Genomic DNA, 23,597 nt, shown 5'->3' on the forward strand with positions numbered 1-23,597 from the left:
TTCTGGCCTCTGCCTTGCCTTGTTTTGGCCTTGTTCTGGCCTCGTTTTTGGCCTTGCCCTGGCCTCGTTTTTGGCCTTGCCCTGGCCTCGTTTTTGGCCTCACCCTGGTCTCGTTTTGGCCTTGTTCTGGCTTCATTTTTTTTGTGTCGTTCTGGCCTTGCTTACCCTTGTTCTGGCTTTGTTCTGATCTCGCCTTGGCCTCTTTTTGGTCTCTTTCTGCCCTTTTATCTGTCCTTTTTTTGGACTCGTTTTGGCCTAGTTCTGCCTTCTTTCTGGCCACGTTCTGACCTCACCTTCTGGACTTGTTCTGGCCTCGCCTTGGCCTTGTTCTGCCCTCCTTCTGCCTCTGTGTTGACCTAATTTTTACCTTGTTTGGTCTTGTTTGGCCACTTTGGACTTGTTCTGGCTTCGCCCCCTGGCATCGTTTTAGCCTCTTTCTGACCTCACCCCATGAACTTGTTCTGGCTTAGTTTTGTCCTCGTTCTGGCCTTGTTCTGCCCTCGTTTTGACATAGTTTTTACTCTTTTTTTGGCCTTGCTTCGCCTCGTTCTGCCCTCTTTCTTGCCTTGTTTTGGACTTATTATGGCCTCTCCCCCTGGACTAGTTCTTGGATCTTTTTGGCCTCATTCTGTCCTCTCTATGGCCTCATTTTGGCCTCGTTTTACCTTATTTCTGGCCTCGTTCTACCTTCTTTCTGGCCTCGTTCTACCTTCTTTCTGGCCTCGTTCTACCTTCTTTCTGGCCTCGTTCTACCTTCTTTCTGGCCTCGTTCTACCTTCTTTCTGGCCTCGTTCTACCTTCTTTCTGGCCTCGTTCTACCTTCTTTCTGGCCTTGTTCTACCTTCTTTCTGGCCTCGTTCTACCTTCTTTCTGGCCTCGTTCTACCTTCTTTCTGGCCTCGTTGTACCTTTCTGGCCTCGCTCTGGCTTCGTTCTGGCTCTCTTAGAGATGCGTTGCGCTCCTGTGATGTAACTTCTCAATTTCAGCCATCCAGAAGTTACGGGTACTAGATGGCTCAGTGGGACCGGAGCGGCGCAGAAAAAAGATGAAAACATCAGAGGACAATTATAAGACTGGGGGCAGGGGACTAAAACACCCGCTGGAGTGCTGCTTTAATCTTCCCTGACCCGTTATTTACAGGTTCTGTCTCTACTCTTGCCCCTTTGTGGCCGGGGTTATACTCTGAACAACATGTCATTAATTTCCTGATCTTTCTGTCATGTATTGAAATACCATAGTGCTGTAGATTGATTCCCATCACGGTACATGCCTAGAAACCTGCTCTACACCACCCATTCATCATGTTTACTGGGATTTTCCATTACCGGAAATGAAATTCAGAATCTAAAAGAAAAGTCAGATTTGTGTGATAAGATCTTGCAGAACGTTGTCATGAGTTGTCCCGGGCTGCGACCTTCCTCTGCCGCTGCTGGCTAATTCTTCATGGTGCAGACAGCGGAGGAGGTGTGCAGGTGTGTGCCGGGGCCTGTGATGTGCGCACATCTAAAATTAGTATCAGGACGCTCCCAGCTGCTGCTGGGCTTTGCATTGGAATGATCATCAAAGATTAATGAATTAGTGTGCTGGGACCTAGGAGTGAAGACAAGAGCTGGTAACACCGAGGTCGGAGCGGTCACTGCCGCCAGAACAAAGCGACCAGCGGATGTCTGGGCTCCAATGCCCACTATACTGGCCACTAGAAACCGTGCCACAGCGGTCCTCAGGCTGTGCCTGGCATTGCTGCTTAGCCCCATTATCTTCTATGGAGCCGAGCTGCAACACTAGACACAACCTGTGGCTCCAGAGCCGTTACCTACTAATCTGATTGTAGTGTTTCCTTTTTATGTGATCATCGTCTTCGTTAGCAGAGAGATTGGCGCTTTCTCAGTTTTTACCTGTAGCCCCAGTGTTTGGCTCCACTTCACCCCAAATTAAGATTTAAGACAGATTTGTGTGAAGTGACGGTAAATCTGTCAGGCCTCAGCCCTCCGACCTAACCCCAACGACTATTCTCATCAGTTTCAGAAAGTGTTGAGATGTGTAAGGTTGGAGATAATCTTGCAGATAAGGCTAAGCTATCATTTGTTTCTGCGTCTTAAGGCTATGTGCCCACGCTGCGGAAAATGCGCACTTCCCAGCCATTTCTATGGCATTTTGGAAATGTTGTGCCCACCCGCAGCGGATTTCGTGCGGATTTTGATCCGGAAAAATCTGCAACATGTCAATTATTGTTGCGGATTTTCATCCGGATTTTGGCTTTAAAATTGGGGAAAAAAAAAAAAATCCGCCCCAAAATCCGCATCAATTTCGCGGTATATCCGCGGCAAATCCGCACCTTTTGAAAAGGTGCGGATTTTGCGGGAAAGCTGCGGATTTTGATGCAGAAAAATCCGCAGCTACATTCTCCCGTGGACACATAGCCTAAGGCTTTGTGCACACATTGAGTATTTGGTTGCAGCAATTTCTGCACCATTTCTTAATCTTTTGGCAGGAAAAATGCAGAGATAAAAAATGTGTCTTTTGTGGCGTTTTTTCTGCGTTATTCCATGCATTTATATCTGCATTTTTATCTGTGTTTTTCATACTAAAGCCAATGGGTGAAATCACGCCGCAGAAACGCTGAAGGAACGTACAAGCTGCAGATTATTTTCTAAATCGGCAAAGAAAAATTCCTCAACGTGTGCAGATTTCAGGATCCTCTGACTGCCGGCATCCGGATCTGCTTACAGTATTGTGACAAGTCTGCACTCAAAAAATGCGATAAAAACGCAAGGTGTGCACACAGCCGAACAGTACCAGACGATTACCTGGAAATCCTCGTGGAGTTTTTAGGCTGCTACAATCCGCCATTATCAAAGCCGGCACATCCTCTTATTGGGGATGGTGGTTACATAGAGCTTTCCTCGGTTATGGGGGGATTTCCGGATATCGTTTATCTGTTTTTTTTTCTTTCATGATGGCACTATGTAATGTTAAGCCTCGTCTGCTGATGATTGAGCTTTCCTTACTTGTGTCTTGTGTTCCATAAGGAGGATAGCGGCTGTGGATACTGACCGGTACTCGTCTCCTCAGTGGGAATGTGTGATCTAAAATAAAACAATTGGGCGCTTCCATTTTTTTTTTTTTATTAAAATACAAGTAAGACAATGGCTAACTGATACTTGCTGAAGCACCATATTGTAAAGAGGTTGGGTAGTGGTCGTCTTTATGAGCAAGTTGAGGAGTGCATGAGTGATGAAGCCAGCGGGCCTGGAGGTCAGCACAAAGACACCTGCCAAGTGCAGCAAGATGTGAGTCCATCCAGACACCAACAGAGAGCTGCTCTCTTTCCATGGTGCCCTTCATATCCACATCATGGCCGCCTGCCCAGCAGGAGCATGCATGGTGTCTCCTCACCACTCAGGTCTCGCTAGGCTTGTCGCTCATGCTCCGTTTCCCTGTATACATGTATTGGTAATATCTTGGCTGGCCCAGGATATGACACCTGCGTGCCAGTGGCCGATTAGTGGTGCATTGTATAAAACATAAGATAAAGTGATACCACACAGAGCAAAAGAAAGAGTCTTCTATGAAAGTGGATAATTATAAAAAATGATATAAAATACACAAACTCGTAGCTCCAATAGATAACAGGTGAGCAGGGTGGTGGCACTATTGGTGGCACTGGAGGCCGCAGCGGACTGCTAAATATCAGGACACTTTTGGTGATTACAGCATAACAGGTTCAAGTGGCACGTAAATGTTGTATAAAACCGAACATTACAAAACACATCAATTCCAGGCACAATAAACATAGTCTCCTCCAGTCCTGCACCCAAGACAGCCAGGCTTCCGTTTTTATCCATCCGTCCACCTCGCTCAGGTACATGAACAAAGAGCTGTCATGGTGTCGAGCTACAGTACAGGAGAATATCAATAATATATCGCACAGTGTGTCAGTAACCGCTTATATCGCCGGGCTGGAGAAGGTCGGGCAGCATGCAAAAAAGACTTATCCCTGGATGGAAGCTGTATACGCTGAGGATCATATACAGCACAAACTACACAGGTCTGCAGTAGTCACATACAATGAGGCAGCGCGCAGCGGTCACCAGTCCTGCTGTATACAACAATCACACCACTGTCTGCAATGTGCCAAGCATGACGGGAGCATCACAGGGGTGGCTGAGGAACATACACAACATGGAGGTGACGACGGCCTTCATCGGATCGCAGACGTTACACAGTCTGAGGCCTGGCAAGTACCGACATGAGGAACGTGCACAACATGGAGGTGATGATGGCCCTAGCAAGTACCGACATAAGGAACGTGCACAACATGGAGGTGACGATGGCCCTAGCAAGTACCGGCATGAGGAACGTGCACAACATGGAGGTGACAATGGCCCTGGCAAGTACTGGCAGGAGGAACGTGCACAACATGGAGGTGACGGTGGCCCTGGCATGTACCAGCATGAGAACCGTGTACAACATGGAGGTGACGGTGGCCCTGGCAAGTACCGGCATGAGGAACGTGCACAACATGGAGGTGACGGTGGCCCTGGCAAGTACCGGCATGAGGAATGTGAACAACATGAAGGTGAGAACGGCCTTCAACGGATCACAGACGTTACAGTCTGAAGCCTGGCAAGTACCAGCATGAGGACCGTGCACAACATGGAGGTGACGACAGCCCTGGCATGTACCAGCATGAGGACCGTGCACAACATGGAGGTGACGACAGCCCTGGCATGTACCAGCATGAGGACCGTGCACAACATGGAGGTGACGACGGCCCTGGCGAGTACCAGCAGGAGGACCGTGCACAACATGGAGGTGACGACAGCCCTGGCATGTACCAGCATGAGGACCGTGCACAACATGGAGGTGACGACGGCCCTGGCGAGTACCAGCATGAGGACCGTGCACAACATGGAGGTGACAACAGCCCTGGCATGTACCAGCATGAGGACCGTGCACAACATGGAGGTGACTATGACCCTGGCAAGTACTGGCATGAGGGCCGTGCACAACATGGAGGTGACGATGGCCCTGACAAGTACCAGCATGAGGGCCGTGCACAACATGGAGGTGACGATGGCCCTGGCATGTACCAGCATGAGGACCGTGCACAACATGGAGGTGACGACGGCCCTGGCGAGTACCGGCCTGAGGAACGTGCACAACATGGAGGTGACTATGGCCCTAGCGAGTATCAGCATGAGGACCGTGCACAACATGGAGGTGACGACGGCCCTGGCAAGTACCAGCATGAGGAACGTGCACAACATGGAGGTGACGACGGCCCTGGCGAGTACCGGCCTGAGGAACGTGCACAACATGGAGGTGACTATGGCCCTAGCGAGTATCAGCATGAGGACCGTGCACAACATGGAGGTGACGACGGCCCTGGCGAGTACCAGCATGAGGAACGTGCACAACATGGAGGTGACGACAGCCCTGGCGAGTATCAGCATGAGGACCGTGCACAACATGGAGGTGACGATGGCCCTGGCATGTACCAGCATGAGGACCGTGCACAACATGGAGGTGACGACGGCCCTGGCGAGTACCAGCATGAGGAACGTGCACAACATGGAGGTGAGTGCCTGACATCTGACATGTTGCCTACGCCCGGCACATGGGAGCTCACTCATTTCCATCTGTCCTGCCGGCTTTCTTTCCTCCTTTCACCCACCTCATTGGACACATACATTGCTGAGGTATTTGTTATAATGATTCAATGTTACGTGGAATAAGACTTCCCTGTCCATTATCCCCCTCCTGATCCTGCCCTATGTACTAAGATTTCCTAATGTTCTGCAAGTTAGGAGGAACCGTGGTCGGGAAGCACGGCATGAGTAAAATGCAGGTGAAGTCCATCACTTTGTGCACTGTTAGGCTGAGCACACACAGCAAAAAAATGGAGCGAGTGGAATGTGATTAAAAAAATCGCATTCCACCCGGACCCATGTTACTCTATGGGCCGCTCCCATGTGTGATTTTTTTTTTTTTTTTTTTTTTTTTTAAATCAGCCCTAATTTGACAGAGAAAACATTCACAACATGCTGCGGTCAGAATCTGATTACTTTTCACTAACACCCATACAAGTCTATGGGTGCGAGAGAAGCATCGCACTACACTTGCATTACATCGGTGTAACGCGAGGGCACTGCGAGAATCGCATCAGCTGACAATGGATTAGATGGGGAGATTAATTCCTCTCCTCTGCGGCTCCCGCACTTTCCTCTGCGGCTCCCGCACTGTCCTCTGCGGCTCCCGCACTGTCCTCCCCCGCTGTGCTGCATGACAGTCGCATGACACTCGGTTTACACTGCAGCAGAGTTTCATGCGATGGACTCGCATTAATGCCCGTGTGTCCCCAGCGTAAATGTATGCAGCGTTGCCATCGATGTAAAACTTATTACAATTCTTATTGAAGAGTTTCCTGGTTTTGAAACCTTTTGTCATTTACTGCAAGTGTATTAAACTGGGTAAACATAGTGTAGCTGATTGCATACAGGCGAGGTCTCTGCAGTTACACCCCGGCGTGGCTGCATAAGGCCCTGTCACACACACAGATAAATCTGCGGCAGATCTGTGGTTGCAGTGAAATTGTGGACAATCAGTGCCAGGTTTGTGGCTGTGTACAAATGGAACAATATGTCCATGATTTCACTGCAACCACAGATCTGCCAAAGATTTATCTCTGTGTGTGACAGGGCCTTTAGGCTATGTGCCCATGGGAGTTTGTACCTGCGGATATATCCGCAGGTTTCCTGCAGCTGCTCGCCGGAATCCGCAGCTAACAGCGAAACAGCTGCGGGAAACCTGCGGCATTTGTACGACTCACCTGCGGACGTCCCGGCCTTTATCTCCATAGTGGAGGGCCGGGATTTCTGCAGGAATAATTGACATGCAATTACACGTGGCTGCGGGATATCCGCAGCATATTCCGCAGCCGCACGTATCTGCAGCATGGACACAGCACTCCCCATGTCCCATAGGATAACATGGGGAGTGTCTGTACATGCTGGAACCTGTGGATTATCTGGAAAATCCGCAGGTTTAATCTCCCGTGGGCACATGGCCTTAGAGCGCACCACTATGGTGTACACCATCCCTCCCAGCCCCACCAGTGTCACAGGCTCCCATCTAATACCACCCAGCCATGTCCTTAATGCCGTCGCTCTGTGGGGTCACTCACTAAGAAGGCTCCATAAAGGGAAACCTCACATAGGTGGGTATGTCTGTTGCTTTTGATCCTCACTTTACAGACTTGTTTTAGGATGTGACTTTGAACCCCGACCATCAATACTTTTGCAGAAATGGAGGCCGGATGGAGGTTGTCGTTTTTATGTCTATCTGCCGGGGCCCGGAGATCCTTGCAGCCCCATATGCAGTGTGAGCCCTCAGGACCAAAGCCAGGCCATTAAGAGCGGATCAGTGTTTATTCTCAACATCACCTGTCAGAACCTTGCCTAAAGCTGGTGTCTAATTGGTGCCGGAAATGTCATCTTGTGGGGATCAGAGCACATGGGAGGCATATTTATGGCTGTATACCTACGGCTTCCACACATTCACAATTAGTAAGACTCCAACCTCCTCCAACATAAGAAGAATACCAGTGTGGAAGGTGCAGACCGTGGCTCCTGGGAGCGCAGACGCATCAGTCTTGATGCCGCGTCCCCCTGGTGAGGTAACCGTGTCATTTGTGGATGCTGCCGACTCGTAACACAATAAATTATGTTAAAAAAGAGTGAAATGAGATACAGCTGATGAGTAAACCGTGTAATAAATACTCGATAGGAGGTGTCCTGCTTCTCCCTCTTCTTTCTCGATGTCATTTTGTTTCCCAGGAACATGGGAAGGCCGCTCGTCTCTACAACAGCTGTCAGATGTGGGATTTGTATGATTTCTTATTTTCCCTTCTTGTTTTTTTTGTGAATGTGCAGCTTTTCCGCACCCTCGCCTTCCTATGTTCTGCCTATACTGCTGTGTATTGCTGTAGAACAAGAGGGATCAGCGGTCTGAGGTCTGCCAGGGATTGGGGTCACAGTGAGGCTAATGTCACACATCTGGATTGTGACTTTTTGCAGTGAACTCTGTAGTGTGGTCGTTTTCATGTGTTTTTATCCAAAGTCAAAGGTCTGAAATGTAATGTCAACAATTGTTCCACAATGGCAGTGCATCGGGGTCGTCCTCGGGAGAGATTTCTCCAGGCCCAGTCGTGGTGATTTAACCGTTCAGCCTTCTGTTTCCAAATGTCTGTTCCAGCCACTGCTTCACTTCTTGAAGGTTATAGAAGAAAGGTCCTTTACCTCCAAGATATACAATTTTTTGCCTTTGCACGACGCACACCCTTTCAAAGGAGACACCGTAGGCAGCATTGGCGTTATTGTCCATACAGTCAGCGACCACCTGGCACTGAGGTGGCAGGGAGTATTTCTCCATCAGTTTGTTAGCTGCAGCACACCGGTCTTCTTGGTTTCGGTGCTTTTTTACTTCATAGGAGCCGGCACCAGGAGCAGCCCAGCCATCCGAGGGATGAGCTTCATCAATGTAGACTAGAAGGAAATCGGCTACACTGGAAAACTCTTCCACCAGCTTGCTGAAGACTGACAGCTGGCTTATGAAGGGGGGTCATGTGGCTGAACCAAAATTGACAACCAAGGGGCGCTCAGAGTTGGCAAAGTCAAGAAGGTTACATGGTGCCCCTGGTTTGGCTGAGCGGCTACTTGCTTTCTTGCCGGACACATGGATGACGCTGGAGTTTGGTGCGTCTCCACCTAACTTTACCTGCAGAAAATGAGAGAAGTGACGACCATTAATAACATGTAAAGTAAGCTAAAAGAAAACTTAGAACAAAAGCTAAATCAGTGAAAACATAAAAGCCTAGAAGATTGAAGCTAGGAAAGGACCACGTGGATCTTGCGGTCCCTCATACTATGCGATTTCCTCTTTCATCTTCGCACTACTACGCTTCAGTATCCTAATATTTTTGGAGATTGCGTCTCTTCTGGCCCTTCAGCTGGTTTTACATTGTGCCTCCACGTTCTTGTGTTTTACTTTTGTGTTTAACATTTCCTTTCTGAGCCTCCGGCTTGTGAAATTGTCAAAAGATGTACGCCTAGTGCAAGGGTGTAGCCGCACAGGACCGCCCACTTAGGGGGGGGGCTTTACACGTTGCGACATCGCTAGCATCGGCTAGCGATGCCGAGCGCGATAGTACCCGCCCCCGTCGTGTATGCGATATGTGGTGATTGCTGTTGTAGCAAACATTATAGCTACGGCAGCGTCACACGAACATACCTGCTCGGCGACGTCACTGTGACTGCCGAACAATCCCTAACTCAAGGGGGAGGTGTGTTCGGCGTCACCGCGACGTCACTAATCGGCCGTCCAATAGAAGCGGAGGGGCGGAGATGAGCGGGGCATAACATCCCACCCACCTTCTCCCTTCCGCATTGCCGTCGGGACACAGGTAAGGAGATGTTCCTCGCTCCTGCGGGTTTCCACACAGCAATGTGTGGAGCTGCAGGAACGACAAACAACATCGTACCTGCGGTCAACCCAACATTATGGAAATGAACGATGCTACACAGATCAACGATTTTTGACGCTTTTGCGATCGTTTATCGTCGCACCTAGGATTTACACATTGCGATGTCGCTACCGGCACCGGATGTTCGTCACTAACTACGTGACCCCGGCGATATTTCAGAAGCGATGTCGCAACGTTTAAAGCCCGCCTTAGGCTACGTTCACACAGGGCATCATTTGCTGCGTTTTTGAGGTCACAAAGATGCACCTATATGCATGCATTTCCTTCTCCCAGCAAAGTCTATAATAATAGTATAATAATACATTTATTTCTATAGCGCCAACATATTCCGCAGCGCTTTACAATTAAGAGGGGACACGTACAGACAATATGAGACAATACAAAATAACAAAATTAAGATACCAGGAGGAGTGAGGGCCCTGCTCGTAAGCTACAGTCTGAGGAAATAGGGGAGACACAGAAGGTAAATGGGGGGGGGGGGAGAAGAAAAGCTTGTTATATATGGTCCAGCCATCGATTTAATAGGCTATTCAAAAGCAGCTGCATAAACCCGTCGATGAGAATTTATACAGGTACAGGGGACAAGAACTGGAAGTAAATTTTTTGAAGGGCAGGAAGGGACTAGATTAGATCAGGGCAGTGAGGTGATAGGCTAGTCTAAAGAAATGCGTTTTTAGGGCCCGCTTAAAGGTGTGGATGTTGGTAATTAATCAGATTGCTCTTGGTAGTGTGTTCCAGAGCATAGGCGCAGCTCGTGAGAAATCTTGATGACGGGAGTGTGAGGTTCGAATTGTTGAGGATGTCAGTCTTAGGTCATTAGCAGAGCGGAGGGCACGGGTGGGGTGATAGAGAGAGATGAGGAGATGTAGGGTGGTGCAGCACTGTGGAGAGGACGGGTGGGATGATATAGACAGGGATGAGGGAGGAGATGTAGGGCGGTGCGGAACCGTGGAGAGCTTTGTGAGTGAGAGTGATAAGTTTATGTTGGATTCTGTAGCGGATAGGCAACCAGTGCAATGACTGGCACAGAGCAGAGGCATCAGTGAAGCGGTTGCAGAGGAAAATGATTCTGGATGTGGCATTCACAATGGATTGGAGAGGGGAGAGTTTAGTAACGGAGACCAATTAGTAAAGAGTTACAATAATCCAGGCGGGAATGAATGAGAGCGACAGTAAGAGTTTTTGCAGAGTCAACGGTAAGAAAAGGTCAAATTCTTGAGATGTTTTTGAGGTAGAAATGACAAAGAACGAGCACGTCTGTGAGATTTTGATTTTGCTGTCCACACTGGGCATCTTTTGTTGGCTGCATTTTTGAAGATGCAACCAAGATGCAGAATGTCAATTATTTCAGCATTTTTCCAGCGTTTTTCAGCCCTCCAGTCAATAGATGTGACATAAAAACGCAGTGGGCAAAACGCGGTAAAAACAGTGCGTTTTTGTTGTGTTTTTGTCGTGGTGCGTTTTTGATGCACTGACTGAAAGATGCCGCGTGTGATCATAGCCTTAAGCTCAGAACCAGCCAAGATTTTCATCCATCATTTACAAGACTGTTGGAATTAATTTCTTCCCACAAAATTGTAACCCTGTAACCCAGCGCCCTCCGACCTCACTGTAGAGCTGCCTGGATCCCTCTATGCCTAAATGTCAGTAACGTCCCTTGTTGATATCTGCGACCCCACCAATACCTGTGTGACCGGGTGACCCAATCTGCCCTCAGTAAAGCCGCGATGCTTTGGGTCCAACTTCTTGCTGATTTCTTGTTGGTCACTTTCACTGCTGCAGAGGTCCAGCATTGGCCTGGTCTCTACTATCTTTTTTTTGTGATACCCTCCCAAAAAAGGACTACAAAGACCAAGAGGGCACTCCAAACAATTGCCAGACCTAACAGGTGTGGTATCTTTTTTGTGAATCTGTTTGACTTTGCCAAGTCTTCAGTAGACATGAGCAAACCCGAGGTTCGGAGCTCGGGTGCTTTATGTATTCACTTGCGCGAGCAAGTTCAGGACCCAAACCAAACTTAATTTAAAGTTCGTCTGACCCAACTGAACTCCCATGGGCCACTCATCTCTATTCTCAGTCATCAGAAGAACCATGCTTGGGATTAGTAATCCGTATGAGCTGGGAGGGTGTGACGTCGGCCGCCCCACTGATCCGCTGACAGCTGTTCCTGGAGTTGTCAGGTAGAATTGATGTACGGGTGCAGTTCGGCCGCCCTGTACGTTGCTTCATTCACCTGCACGGGTGATTTACAGCAGCCACTGCACTCTGCTTCTATTCGGCTGCCGGTGGACCCATAGGATAACATTAATATGAGGATATGAGGCCGGTGCTGGCTTGACACCCCCCCCCCCCACACACACCAATCAACAGAAAATTGCTTTGGCAGCGGCCAGATGTATGAATAGGTCATCAATTGTTAAGTCCTGGACAACCCCGCTAATTCATTGAAATGGGATTGTGCAAATCAAATGCTCTGTAATGCTGCACGTAAAAAAGAAAAGTCCAATATTTAGTTCCTTCTGGGGATAAGCGGCGCCTGATGAGGTCTTTGAAGGCCTTTATCCCGCTGCTTTATTGAATAGTGTGTATGTCAGTAGGTAGGCGGCCGCCGGTCATCTGTCAGACTGCCATTAACTCTTCCCTGCATGTGCCGGAATGTTCAGTGATCGGCAGTCGTCGCAGAACAGCCTCATTATTACTGTAGATGTGGCACCAGCTGTGTGATACCAGTCTGTAGATTACAGCTGAGGCCGGATCATCGCTGAGGACGTTCCCACATGTAGATGGATGGCTCGGGGTCACAGATCTGACAGGACAGATGTTCGGAGGGTCCTCTGTGCCGCCTGCAGGACCCCAGTGCTCCCAGCTTTCTGCAGCTTCATGTCTGGATTATCATTATGTCACTTGTTAATCACCTTTCCTGTGATATTTAATGACTTAGTTGAGCTTCATATTATGTTGAATTTATTGACACGTTCATCCTCAATCTACCAGGACCAAGGGTTGGATTGTGCCCTTGTATCATTAGTGAGTACTTCCGATTCATTTGACTCCATTGCTGTGTATGTTTGTAAGTTTCCTCCATCTGGCCCCAAAATGTTCAATGTAGTGACATCCAAAGATGCATTAGGCGTTCTGCTGGGAGGGACACAAGGATGGCGTCAGGACGGCCGGCACTGGCAGGAAACTGAAGGATAGACAGGGTCCCAAGCAGAAGCTTCTGTTACAATGGCTGTTCTTCACCTGATTGGGACGCTGGCCATTCTTCACTCTCCTGTGATGTTTCTCAAGTGGACTGTTTGGACTTAAGGTACCGTCACACATAACGAGATCGCTAGCGAGATCGCAGCTGAGGCACGGTTTCTGTGACGCAGTAGTGATCCCGTTAGCGATCTCGTTATGTGTGACATCTACCAGCGATCAGGCCCCTGCTGTGAGATCTCTAGTCGTTGCAGAATGGTCCAGGCCATTTTCTTCTGCTGGGCAGGACACATCGCTGTGTTTGATGCTGTGTGACAGGGTCCCAGTGACAGCAGAGATCATTATACAGGTCGCTGCTGCCACCTGTATCGTTCCTGCATCGCTGGTAAGGTCTGACTGTGTGACATCTCACCAGCGACCTCCCAGCCACTTACCTGCGATCCCTATCAGGTCGCATCATTTTCAGGATCGCTGGTAAGTCGTTATGTGTGACTGGGCCTTTAGACGTGCCTCCTCCTTTCTTAGGGCTTATTGCCCTGTTTGTTGGGGGAAAAAAAAAAGTCCTGACTGATGTGCTGCAGACAATCTTTTTTTCATTTTGCCCTCCAGTTACAAATCTGTATCTTAAAACCTGCAGTGTTTTTTTTTTTTTTTCATGGGCTACAAAAAAATAATACTTTGTATGCATTGTGAACTATTTAGATCCAGCCTAAATCTCATCCTACTAAAGCTCCTTTCACACTGCGTTCTAACCTCCGTTCAGTGGTCCGTCGGGGCTTCCACCTGAACCTCAAAACGGGTTTCAATGTGTGCGTTGACTGGGCCATCGACTATAATGGTGCAGATGGAGTCACCGTGTCCTCTATTGTGCACCATTTTCGGCAGTGTATGCTTTCTGGAGGTGGACACCTGGACATAGTAGAGTGCATCCGGGTGTTCGCCTCCAGGCAGCGTACACTCCCGAAAATTGTGCCTGACAGGATACCTGGTAACTCCATCTGCACCAGTATAGTCAATGGCCCCCGTCAGCGCACACATCTGAAACCCGTTTTGAGGTTCAGGTGGAAGCCCCGACGGGACCACTGAACGGAGGTCAGAACACAATGTGAAAGTGGCCTAAGGGTTCACTCACACGGTGCATAATGACAGTACCATTCATTTAGAGCCATGCATCCTCCTGCAGTGCCTGACTGGTATGGAAATGTTCTGCCATAGAAGCATTTCTGTGGAGCTTGGGCGACTAGGTCAGGACTGAGTCACCTAGGAAGAAAACCTAGCAAAATATGTACTGCCAGAGAACAATATAACAGGCTGGTCTGAAAGCGGGAAGTAGCAGAATTCGGAATGCAGCTCTAAATGTGACTAGAGAGAGGCATATTGTAGGTCAAGAGGGGTGCAAGCAAATATAGCGAGGTTACGTATCATTATATGTAGAATTAAAGTGTGAAATCGGGTTCAAAAGCAGAGTCATGCTGCAAATTACATTGCAGCCTGGAGCGGCCGGACATACTTAATTACCACCTACTAAACATAAAGAAAGCTGCAATGTGCTGGAGATAATTATATTCCACACGACAAGTGATTAGGTTTCCAGCCTTGATACAAGAATGGATGGAAGGGCTTAGTGTGACAGGAAAGCTTCTGTCATACAATAGGTTAATATTTATTACTGAAATCAAGCCAGAAATATCAGCTAGTAAATTCACATCATTACTGAGAGGGACAAGCCCCTTAAATCTGAATGTGCACCTGGCTTCTTCCCCCAGGCAGACTCCTATTCCAGCACAAGGTCAATCTGTGGAGCAGTTAGCTTTCCCCTCCGCCCAGGTCCCTCCTGTGATCTCCCCAACTGCTGGGCCTGTTAGTGCCTCCACACTTATGTGTCGCCCTACAATTAGTTCAATATGACGTTCTGTAGTGAATTTCTCCCACTAGTTGGGCATAATTGGATTAGGAAAGCATGCAATGGTGCAGATTTACTGTTATGAGTGCACATTGACATTGGGGGAAAAATGCCCAGTCCGAATTATGTGTTCAGAACAGTGTCTACACTGTACTCGAAAAGTGAGATTGGAATCGCTGAGAAAGGTTAATGACTGGAAACAGGTTGTGGCTTAAACCATGGTAATAATATACATACAATTTTTGTTTGGTGTTAAAAATGCAAAAGTAAGTCACCTAAGTGGCGGTGTAACAATAGACTGGTCTAAAGATGTACCAAATGCATCATCTAGAATAAATCTTCACCAAGTAATACAGTCTAAAACTACATGGGACGGGGTAACCAGGAGAACACAAAGGGCAGACTGCCACTTGTAATGATGAGAGGACATGGAGCAGGGAATCTCCCATGCGCTCTATAGTAGTGCTTTGTAGGAAAAATCAGAAATAGAAATCGAAAGAGCAGACTTCAAGCAGACATCCTCTTCAGTCAAGAGATGTCATTCATGGAGCTGTCTTTCTGATCACTTGGTAGTGAGAAGTGCACAATGGGTGTAATATATATTTAGTACAGATGGCTGGAGAGATGTCTGACATCCAGATCTCTTAATGTGCAAATTTTGTCTTCTTAGGGCCATTTTTAAATACAATTATAAAGATGGACACTAGCGCTCCCACAAGGAATGGGAAACGGGCTATACTTAACTCTGGGGGTCTGGAGGTGATGCCGGGAGGGGGGGGGGGGGACTGACAGGACTGAAAATATCAGTTAAATCTATAAAAAGGGGGGGGGGAAGGAAGCTGCAGGCAGTTGGCAGGGTCCGCGTAAACCTGTCTAAAAGGAGAAATGAATGAAAAACTACCGCGCTAACTGGATGAGTGGGAAAAGGGAGTGAATGGGTAGACTTAAATTTAGGTATACAAATATGGAAACACAGCAGGGAATTGGTAAACTGTAAGCTGATTTATTGTATAATAATTTAAGATAAAACACAAGTTTTAAAAATATATATTATATATATTTTTAAAACTTGTATACTAATTTAAGATAAAACACAATAAATCAGCTTACAGTTTACCAATTCCCTGCTGTGTCTCCATATTTGTATACCTAAATTTAGGTCTACCCATTCACTCCCTTTTCCCACTCATCCAGTTAGCGCGGTAGTTTTTCATTCATTTTTAAATACAGAATTATACTTCAGACTATCTGTATTTTTCATCCATATGGGATGTCCCATTCAGCTAGCGTGTCTTATACAGCTTTCGGTATTACACACTTGTTCCAGATCTGGGCTTTGCTTCCCTCATCCCAGTCTGCTAAATTCTTTTTGTGCGCCACATCATCCATTGCAGGTGGCCTGGTGTGCTCCCATGTAACCGACTGCCTATACCTATATAAGCCTCACCAAGACACACACACCTGTGTCTTGGTATCAAGACTTTATGCTCCTTAGTCCGGTCTGCCTGTGGTTTCAGTGACCAGTCTCCTGTCTGACTTCCAGTACCTCTGTTACCAATCTCCTGTCTGCCTGCAGTTTTTAGTACCTCTATGACCAGTCTCCTGTCTGCTTGTGGCTTTCATACCTCTGCTAACCATCCCTGTCTGCCTGCTGTTTCCAGTACCTCTGCTACCAGTCTCCTGTATGCCTGTAGCTTCTAGTACCTCTATAACCAGTACCTCCATAACCTGTCTCCTGTCTGCCTGTGGCTTTCAATGCCTCTACAACTGGTCTACTGTCTGCATGTGGCTTCCAACACTCCTACAGCCGGTCTCCTGTCTGCCTTCGGCTTTCAGTACCTCTATGACCAGTCTTCTATCTGCCAGAGGCTTCCAGTACCTCTACAGCTGCTCTCCTGTCTGCTTGTGGCTTCCAACACCTCTACAGCTGGTCTCCTATCTGCCTGTGGCTTCCAACACTTCTACAGCTGGTCTCCTGTCTGCCGGTGGCTTTCAGTGCCTCTACAGCTGCTCTCCTGTCTGCCAGCGGCTTCCAGTACCTCTACAGCTGGTCTCCTGTCTGCCAGTGGCTTCCAGTACCTCTATGACCAGTTTCCTGTCTGCTTGCGGCTTCCAGTACCTCTACAGCCGGTCTCCTGTCTGCCAGCGGCTTTCAGTACCTCTATGACCAGTCTCCTATGTGCATGTGCCTTCCAGTATCTCTACAGCTGCTCTCCTGTCTGCCAGCGGCTTCTAGTACCTCTATGACCATTCTGCTGTCTGCCTGCGGCTTCCAGTACCTCTATGACCAGTCTCCTATCTGCCTGCGGCTTTCAGTACCTCTATGACCAGTCTCCTATCTGCCTGCGGCTTTCAGTACCTCTATGACCAGTATCCTGTCTGCCAGCGGCTTCTAGTACCTCTATGACCAGTCTGCTGTCTGCCTGCGGCTTTCAGTACCTCTATGACCAGTCTCCTATCTGCCTGCGGCTTTCAGTACCTCTATGACCAGTCTCCTATCTGCCTGCGGCTTTCAGTACCTCTATGACCAGTCTCCTGTCTGCCAGCGGCTTCTAGTACCTCTATGACCAGTCTGCTGTCTGCCTGCGGCTTTCAGTACCTCTATGACCAGTCTCCTATCTGCCTGCGGCTTTCAGTACCTCTATGACCAGTCTCCTGTCTGCCAGCGGCTTCTAGTACCTCTATGACCAGTCTGCTATCTGCCTGCGGCTTTCAGTACCTCTATGACCAGTCTCCTATCTGCCTGCGGCTTTCAGTACCTCTATGACCAGTCTCCTATCTGCCTGCGGCTTCCAGTACCTCTGCTCTTGGTCTCTGGTCTGCGGCTTCCAGTACCTCTGCTCTTGGTCTCTGGTCTGCGGCTTCCAGTACCTCTGCTCTTGGTCTCTGGTCTGCGGCTTCCAGTATCTCTGCTCTTGGTCTCCGGCCTGCGGCTTCCAGTATCTCTGCTACCCATTTCCTGCGTGCCTCACCTGCCTGCTGCACTGACGCCCGTGGTCCATGTGCCCACCCGGTCCATGGGACTTTAGGGTTGGAAGATCCCCCTCACCAGGTTATCCTAACACTTTCCGAGAATGCAGGGTGATGAAGCATATTATCAGAATACTTTAGACTCAACCTACTATCCAACCTATGGAAATCCTAAATTTAAAGGAAGGATTACCATCTTCTGGATCACAGAATTGTATTTTGTTCAGACCTTGCAGGAAGAAAAGATGGTCCTGTATCTCCACTTCAAGGGGTAATAATCACGTGGAGGCAGCATTGCCAGATGGATTGTGTCATACAGGGCGGTATTGGAGGTTAAGGAACCCTAAATAATGAAACTGTTTTATGGTAAAATGAATTCCAATGACCACGTGGGAAATATTGACCAAATGGTGACCAAATATCTATTTGGAAGTGAGGACGTTCCCTCCTGAAAGATTTAGAAATCCTCTAAGTAAAGATTTTTGGGCTGGTGTTGAGCGTTGTGTTTATAGGGAGACAGCCATGTTCACTTGTCAGGATAAGTTCTCATTAGAGGGATAGGACATACTTATACATGGGGCGAGTTAGATTTTCCCGCCTGTGCAGCACATGTTTTCTGCTGAGGGTTCGCGAGCTGTATGTACTTGGCCTCATCTCTGTGGACATCTGTTTTCACCGTCTGTTATTGTGCAGTCAGATCCAGTTTTGTAGAGGGGCGACCATTCATCTGCTGGACACTATCTTCTCGTTGTCTATATCCTGGATGTGACTGTTCCGCTCAGTTGACCTTGGTTGATGCTTTGTCCTCTGTAAAGCACCTAATAACCTGGCCATATGGAGGCAAAAACCAGGTGCAAAATAAAACAGCAGGACTATGAACCCAGGCATTGTTTTTTTTGCTTGTTTGAGTATTCCTGGCCACAGGTATGTCCACATGAAAACTGCAGACACTCGGTAGTTTTCTTCTTGGCATACTCCTCTTAGTTTTGAGGGTTTGTCTGCTGTAACCGCTCCCCGGGCCGGGGTTAGTGGCCGAGCTCCCAGCGCTGTCCAGTGTGACTCAGTCGTCAGCTGCTCGGTTCCTGACCCCGAAGCATGGCCAAACCGTTTCCATCTGACTCTCCTTTCTTGGCTTGTGAGCGACGTTCTGTTCTCACGCTTCACACAGGCTTTGGAAAACTTTTGTGAGAAAAGCACTTAAAAGTTTACGGCATCGTAAACACCAAAGCCATTGGCACTCACCAGTTCATGCTCATTTTTTCCTGCTTATGCAATGTTTTCCTGTATCCTGATTGCATTTGGCTTACACTTGAGGACACCACTTGGATTCTGCGTGATGCTGAAATACTCTTCATCGAGCGGACGGACGGATTCTGATGAAGAAGTTTCCACAATTAATGACGTTTTTTCGACAAGCTTTAAATCTTGGGAAATGGCAAATGTCTCTCCATCCTGAGGTCATATCCCCGGGTGCGGCAGAGATCAGAATTTGGGGGTTTTGCAGGTTTTATTTTTCTGACATTTCTTTCGGTCCATTTCTCAGGATTGTAACAAAATCCCCCAAAATGTAAATGGGAATATCAAGCTGGTTATCCTTAATAGAAAATTGAAAATCTTTTCTACTTCTCCATTTCTATTGATCTGAATAATTTTTCTTGCTGCTGATAATGTGTTTGCAGCTTTTCAGAAAATGACTGTAAAAATGCTTGTAAGGCACCGAGTCCCGGGCGTGTGATGCCAGGAATACAAGATTACGTTCTGCGCTTGTGCCCCGTCCTCTGGCTGATATAAGTCGGGTGTATGCTTCTTTAAGAACAATTCGGCTGACTAAACCTTTTCCTCAAGCGCCAGTTTTTTGTTTTCACTTAGAAGACAATTGTGTTTGAGGTTCAGATAGCGAAGCCAAATGTTTCCTTTCTCCATCGCCCAAGATTCACAGCTCCGTACAGTAACCTATCCCATTGACTTCAGCAGCTTTGACGTTTAACACTAGAAGTCCCAGAAATTTCGAGCTCCCCCCTGAAGTCCCGAAAGAGGGTCAAATGACCGTTAGTCCAAACTGACCTAACTAACTAGAAACTAAATGGCTAAACTCAATGGAAGACAACAACCTCCTGTGGTGCAATAGTAATGGCTTTAATTACAGAACAAAAGACGGTGATTATAGGATGTTAGCTAAAATCCTTCAGGTCATTCCACCCGTCTCTGGGTTCCAAAGGTAGAAATGTTAAATGACACCTCTCTGGGACTTCTAGTGTTAACCTGATAAAAGCCACTAGTTGGGCGACCCTTCATTATCAGACCTGCCGGGTTACTTGCGGCTTTTTTTGTGTGTAGTTTTTTCCTTTGAGTTGAATTATGTATTTTCCAGAAACACATTGCTGGCGATCTAGAGTTCCAGACACAGAGTCCAAAACGTCGACCAAGAAAGTATAAACTGGAACACAAGTTAGGACCCGGAGCTACTGCTTCTCGCTCACAGACCGCATAATGAGCTGGAAATGTCTCCTCCAGACCACAAAAACACCTGTAACACTTCTCAGGGACATAGAAATATGTATCGGGACCAAGTCATAAATGAGCTGTACGGTTTGTCTTGGTGGAATATCACGTTTGGTGTTATAAGTGCCAAATTGCTGATTCCTTCATGTGTAACAATGGAAACCAGAGCGGCTCTCTGGTAACGCAGTGTTCCCGAGCCCAGACACTCGCCACATGTTCTGGCTATCAGCTGGGACCTTTTTCCCCATTTGCACACACATTCAGCACTAATCCAAAGCAGACGGATCTGCCCAAGGGGAGCTCTCGTACAGCTGGCAGGTTCACTATGGTTTAGTCATTCCCCGGAGACACTCTGGATCTTACCCATTACTGAATGCCAAGAGATTACTCGAGAACACCAGAAAAAAGAAAGTCAGTACGCCTTGCATCTCCACCCATTGCAACAAGTCATGTACATATTTTATTTTCCCTTATTCAGCAAATACGCGGTAAAAATAAACCACAAGATAAAAATGACAATCACAGATTGTGGACTGGCAAGCCTAAAGGCTGGCATGGTAGAAGATATTCTGTATCCACCTTCCCGCTGCCAGATTTCTCCAGGAAATAAAAAAAAATCCTTTCTTCCTCCAAGTAGGTGTGCTGATCGGCTCTGCAGAACAGCCCCAGCCTCCCACGCGTGGCAGCGCAGCATGGGGTGGAGACCTGTGACGGTGGCATGCGTCGCATGCCAGATCATCCTGGACACCGCGCGCATGATTTCTTCTTGAATGAGTTGTGTACTTGCCAATGAGAGGCATGCAGTCACATAAAGCCTCCTTGGCACTCCTCGTACTACTCAGCTGTGTGATAGCGCTCGAGAGCCGGACGCTAGGACAGCACAAGGGAGACTTTCTAATGACTCGTCCTGCAGAGATGTCATCGCCCACCAGTAACTAGGGGACAGCATTGCTTTCATCCAGATGGGTGGGCAATAACGGGCTGCCCGCTTTACAGGCCACTTGAGACTAATACTTTATGGTCTCTTCTTTACGAGGACACTTGGGTCTATCTGAATTTTGACCTAGTTACATAGGTTCAAAAAAGCCCCCGGTCCATGTACTTCAACCTTCCTCCACCAATTCTATATTTTGTCATTTACTTATTCCCCAGGGAGGATTTTCTATAGAAACAACCCAAAAAATGAACCGCCATCAGCAAATTTCGTAAGAATTGAATTGATAAATGCTGAATTCCTGCGATAAACGCCTTGGCGTTCCGTTAGTGTAATGCATACTCTTAGAACCCTGTTTGTGTGCATTGGACTGTTTTGTTATACAAGCTGCGGTATTTTCAGCAATGATTGGCGGTGTGTGCGTCCAGCAGAGGGCAGTATTGTGGTATTGTGCCCCTCGTGCCAGCTGCATACAGGTGATACAACATGAGGATTGTGTACAACAACAAAGCGTTACACCCCGCTCCCGACCTTTAACCTGCAGGGTCGGCGTTATCTCTGACCCCGCCGGAGACCTCTCTCCATCAGTGGTGCCAGCATAGTACAGTGTATAATAGGCGCCTTTCAGCCTCTCGGAGTGACCCGAAGCCGTGGCACCAGCTGCTCACATTGTGTGCCTTTCCCAAGACTCCAGGAATGCTGCGCCGCTCATTGTCTGTGCCTGGAGGGTCGCACGGACCTGCATGGGGGGCTTACTTGTCACTTTGTGTTAATGATCAGTACGGTTATCAAACCAGCAGAAGCTGCGGGAAGCTGCCAGCCCAGTGCTGATGTGAGATGGGCTTTTACGTGGGGTATATAATTGCTATTAGGACATAAACATTACATTCCTGGAGACAATGACCTGCGTTTTCTGGTTAATAGCCTGAGGAATGCATAATCCCGTCAGATCGTACCCGGGGAATAGCTTCTCATGCTGGTGGCAACGTTGTCTCCACACATGGTATAATCTGCATCAAATCACAAAGCATTCACCCTGCAAGCGTCAATCATCACATCATTATAAAGCTCACATTTCACTCCCCCAGAGGAACAGTCACTTCTTGTAAATCACCGTAAACAGTATGCAATAAAACCCTGTACGTAGCCAATCCTATGTATAAAGCATCTGTCATACGTCCACATCAATAACATGCAGAAATGAAGCCTCCTGTCATCCTGCTATTATCCGCTCTACACATGGATCAGCGCTAATGAACCTTGCCTTTAAACGTGGCGCCAGTCATACCTGCTTGTAGGCATCCAATAGGAAGCTGTTCCACACACAGCGCAGACCTTCTGGGGTGAGCATCCGGCGCCATTGACTCTGGCTGGATTTGGATCGGTTCAGTTGCAGGAGCACGTGTTTTACCAACACAACAGAGTCGTAGAGAGCCAAGAACAGACAGTTAGACACGAACCCGGGCAAGATCTGCAGAGTGATCAACAGGTCCACACTCAGCAGACCCATAACGACTGCTGCCTCACAGACTCTGCCGGCTACCTGCTTTCTTCATTCGGCTGTGCGCTCCAGGACTGACCGGCTTTTAATTACTATGAATGAAATGGTTGCACGGGGAAGTTGTGCTGAACTAAACAGGTGTCTACACTACTGCTGTACTCGCAGCGAGCGTCGGGCAGCTGCTGCTGAACTTCAGCTGCTTCCTCTCATTGCTTGCCAATTAGTAGAAGAAAAAAAAGTTTGGGAAGTTTGACGGACCAGGTAGATTTTTTTTTTTCCAGCTGTAAGAATCTAAAATAGTTTCTTCCCTCCCGACCTCTGTCTCCCTCTGCCTCTCTCTGCCTCGGTGTCTCTCAGCTATCTCTTTTTGTCCCCAGATTTCCCCTCTGGCTCCCTCCCCTTTCTGTAGTCCTTTTTATACAGTCCCAGGCTAATTGCTGCAATAAGAGAAATGAAAAACCCTAATCTTGCCTGTGATCTGTTCTTTGACGTCAGGGTAGGAGAGGGCATTAGTTTGGCTGGGGATGCTCTGAATAGGAAAAGAGCCGCTCAAAAACTTGCAAGGCGGGACTTTGTTATTAAAGGAGAGGATAAAACTAACTCCTCCCTTCATCCATCTCGCAGCTTCTCACAACTTCTCAGGCAACTGACATGCTTTACCTGACTGGCAGAGGGGGAAGAGATTCACCTCTGTGTCCAGCAGCACCCCTGACCTGTGCACCTTGGACGCTGGTTTACCTGCCGTCTGCCTTGTGCCCTCCTGACCTGTGCACCTCGGACGCTGGTTAACCTGCCGTCTGCCTTGTGCCCTCCTGACCTGTGCACCTTGGACGCTGGTTTACCTGCCGTCTGCCTTGTGCCCTCCTGACCTGTGCACCTCGGACGCTGGTTTACCTGCCGTCTGCCTTGTGCCCTCCTGACCTGTGCACCTCGGACGCTGGTTAACCTGCCATCTGTCTTGTGCCCTCCTGACCTGTGCACCTCAGACGCTGGTTTACCTGCCATCTGTACCGTGCCCTCCTGACCTGTACACCTTAGACGC

At 48.1% G+C, this 23,597-nt stretch overlaps 1 protein-coding gene across 1 annotated transcript; it reads right to left on the bottom strand.

Annotated features, from left to right (window-relative positions):
• Positions 1–8,207: 8,207 nt before the first annotated feature.
• On the bottom strand, positions 8,208–23,064 carry DIO2 (iodothyronine deiodinase 2). The gene is made up of 2 exons (XM_075331250.1): positions 22,343–23,064; positions 8,208–8,778 (listed from the first exon to the last, which is right to left on the bottom strand). The coding sequence occupies exons 1-2, from the start codon at positions 22,562–22,564 to the stop codon at positions 8,218–8,220; spliced, it is 783 nt and encodes a 260-aa protein (XP_075187365.1). The 5' UTR covers positions 22,565–23,064; the 3' UTR covers positions 8,208–8,217.
• Positions 23,065–23,597: the final 533 nt, after the last annotated feature.

The sequence above is a fragment of the Anomaloglossus baeobatrachus genome, chromosome 12 (genome assembly GCF_048569485.1).
Source record: "Anomaloglossus baeobatrachus isolate aAnoBae1 chromosome 12, aAnoBae1.hap1, whole genome shotgun sequence".
NCBI classification, from domain to species: Eukaryota; Metazoa; Chordata; class Amphibia; order Anura; family Aromobatidae; genus Anomaloglossus; species Anomaloglossus baeobatrachus.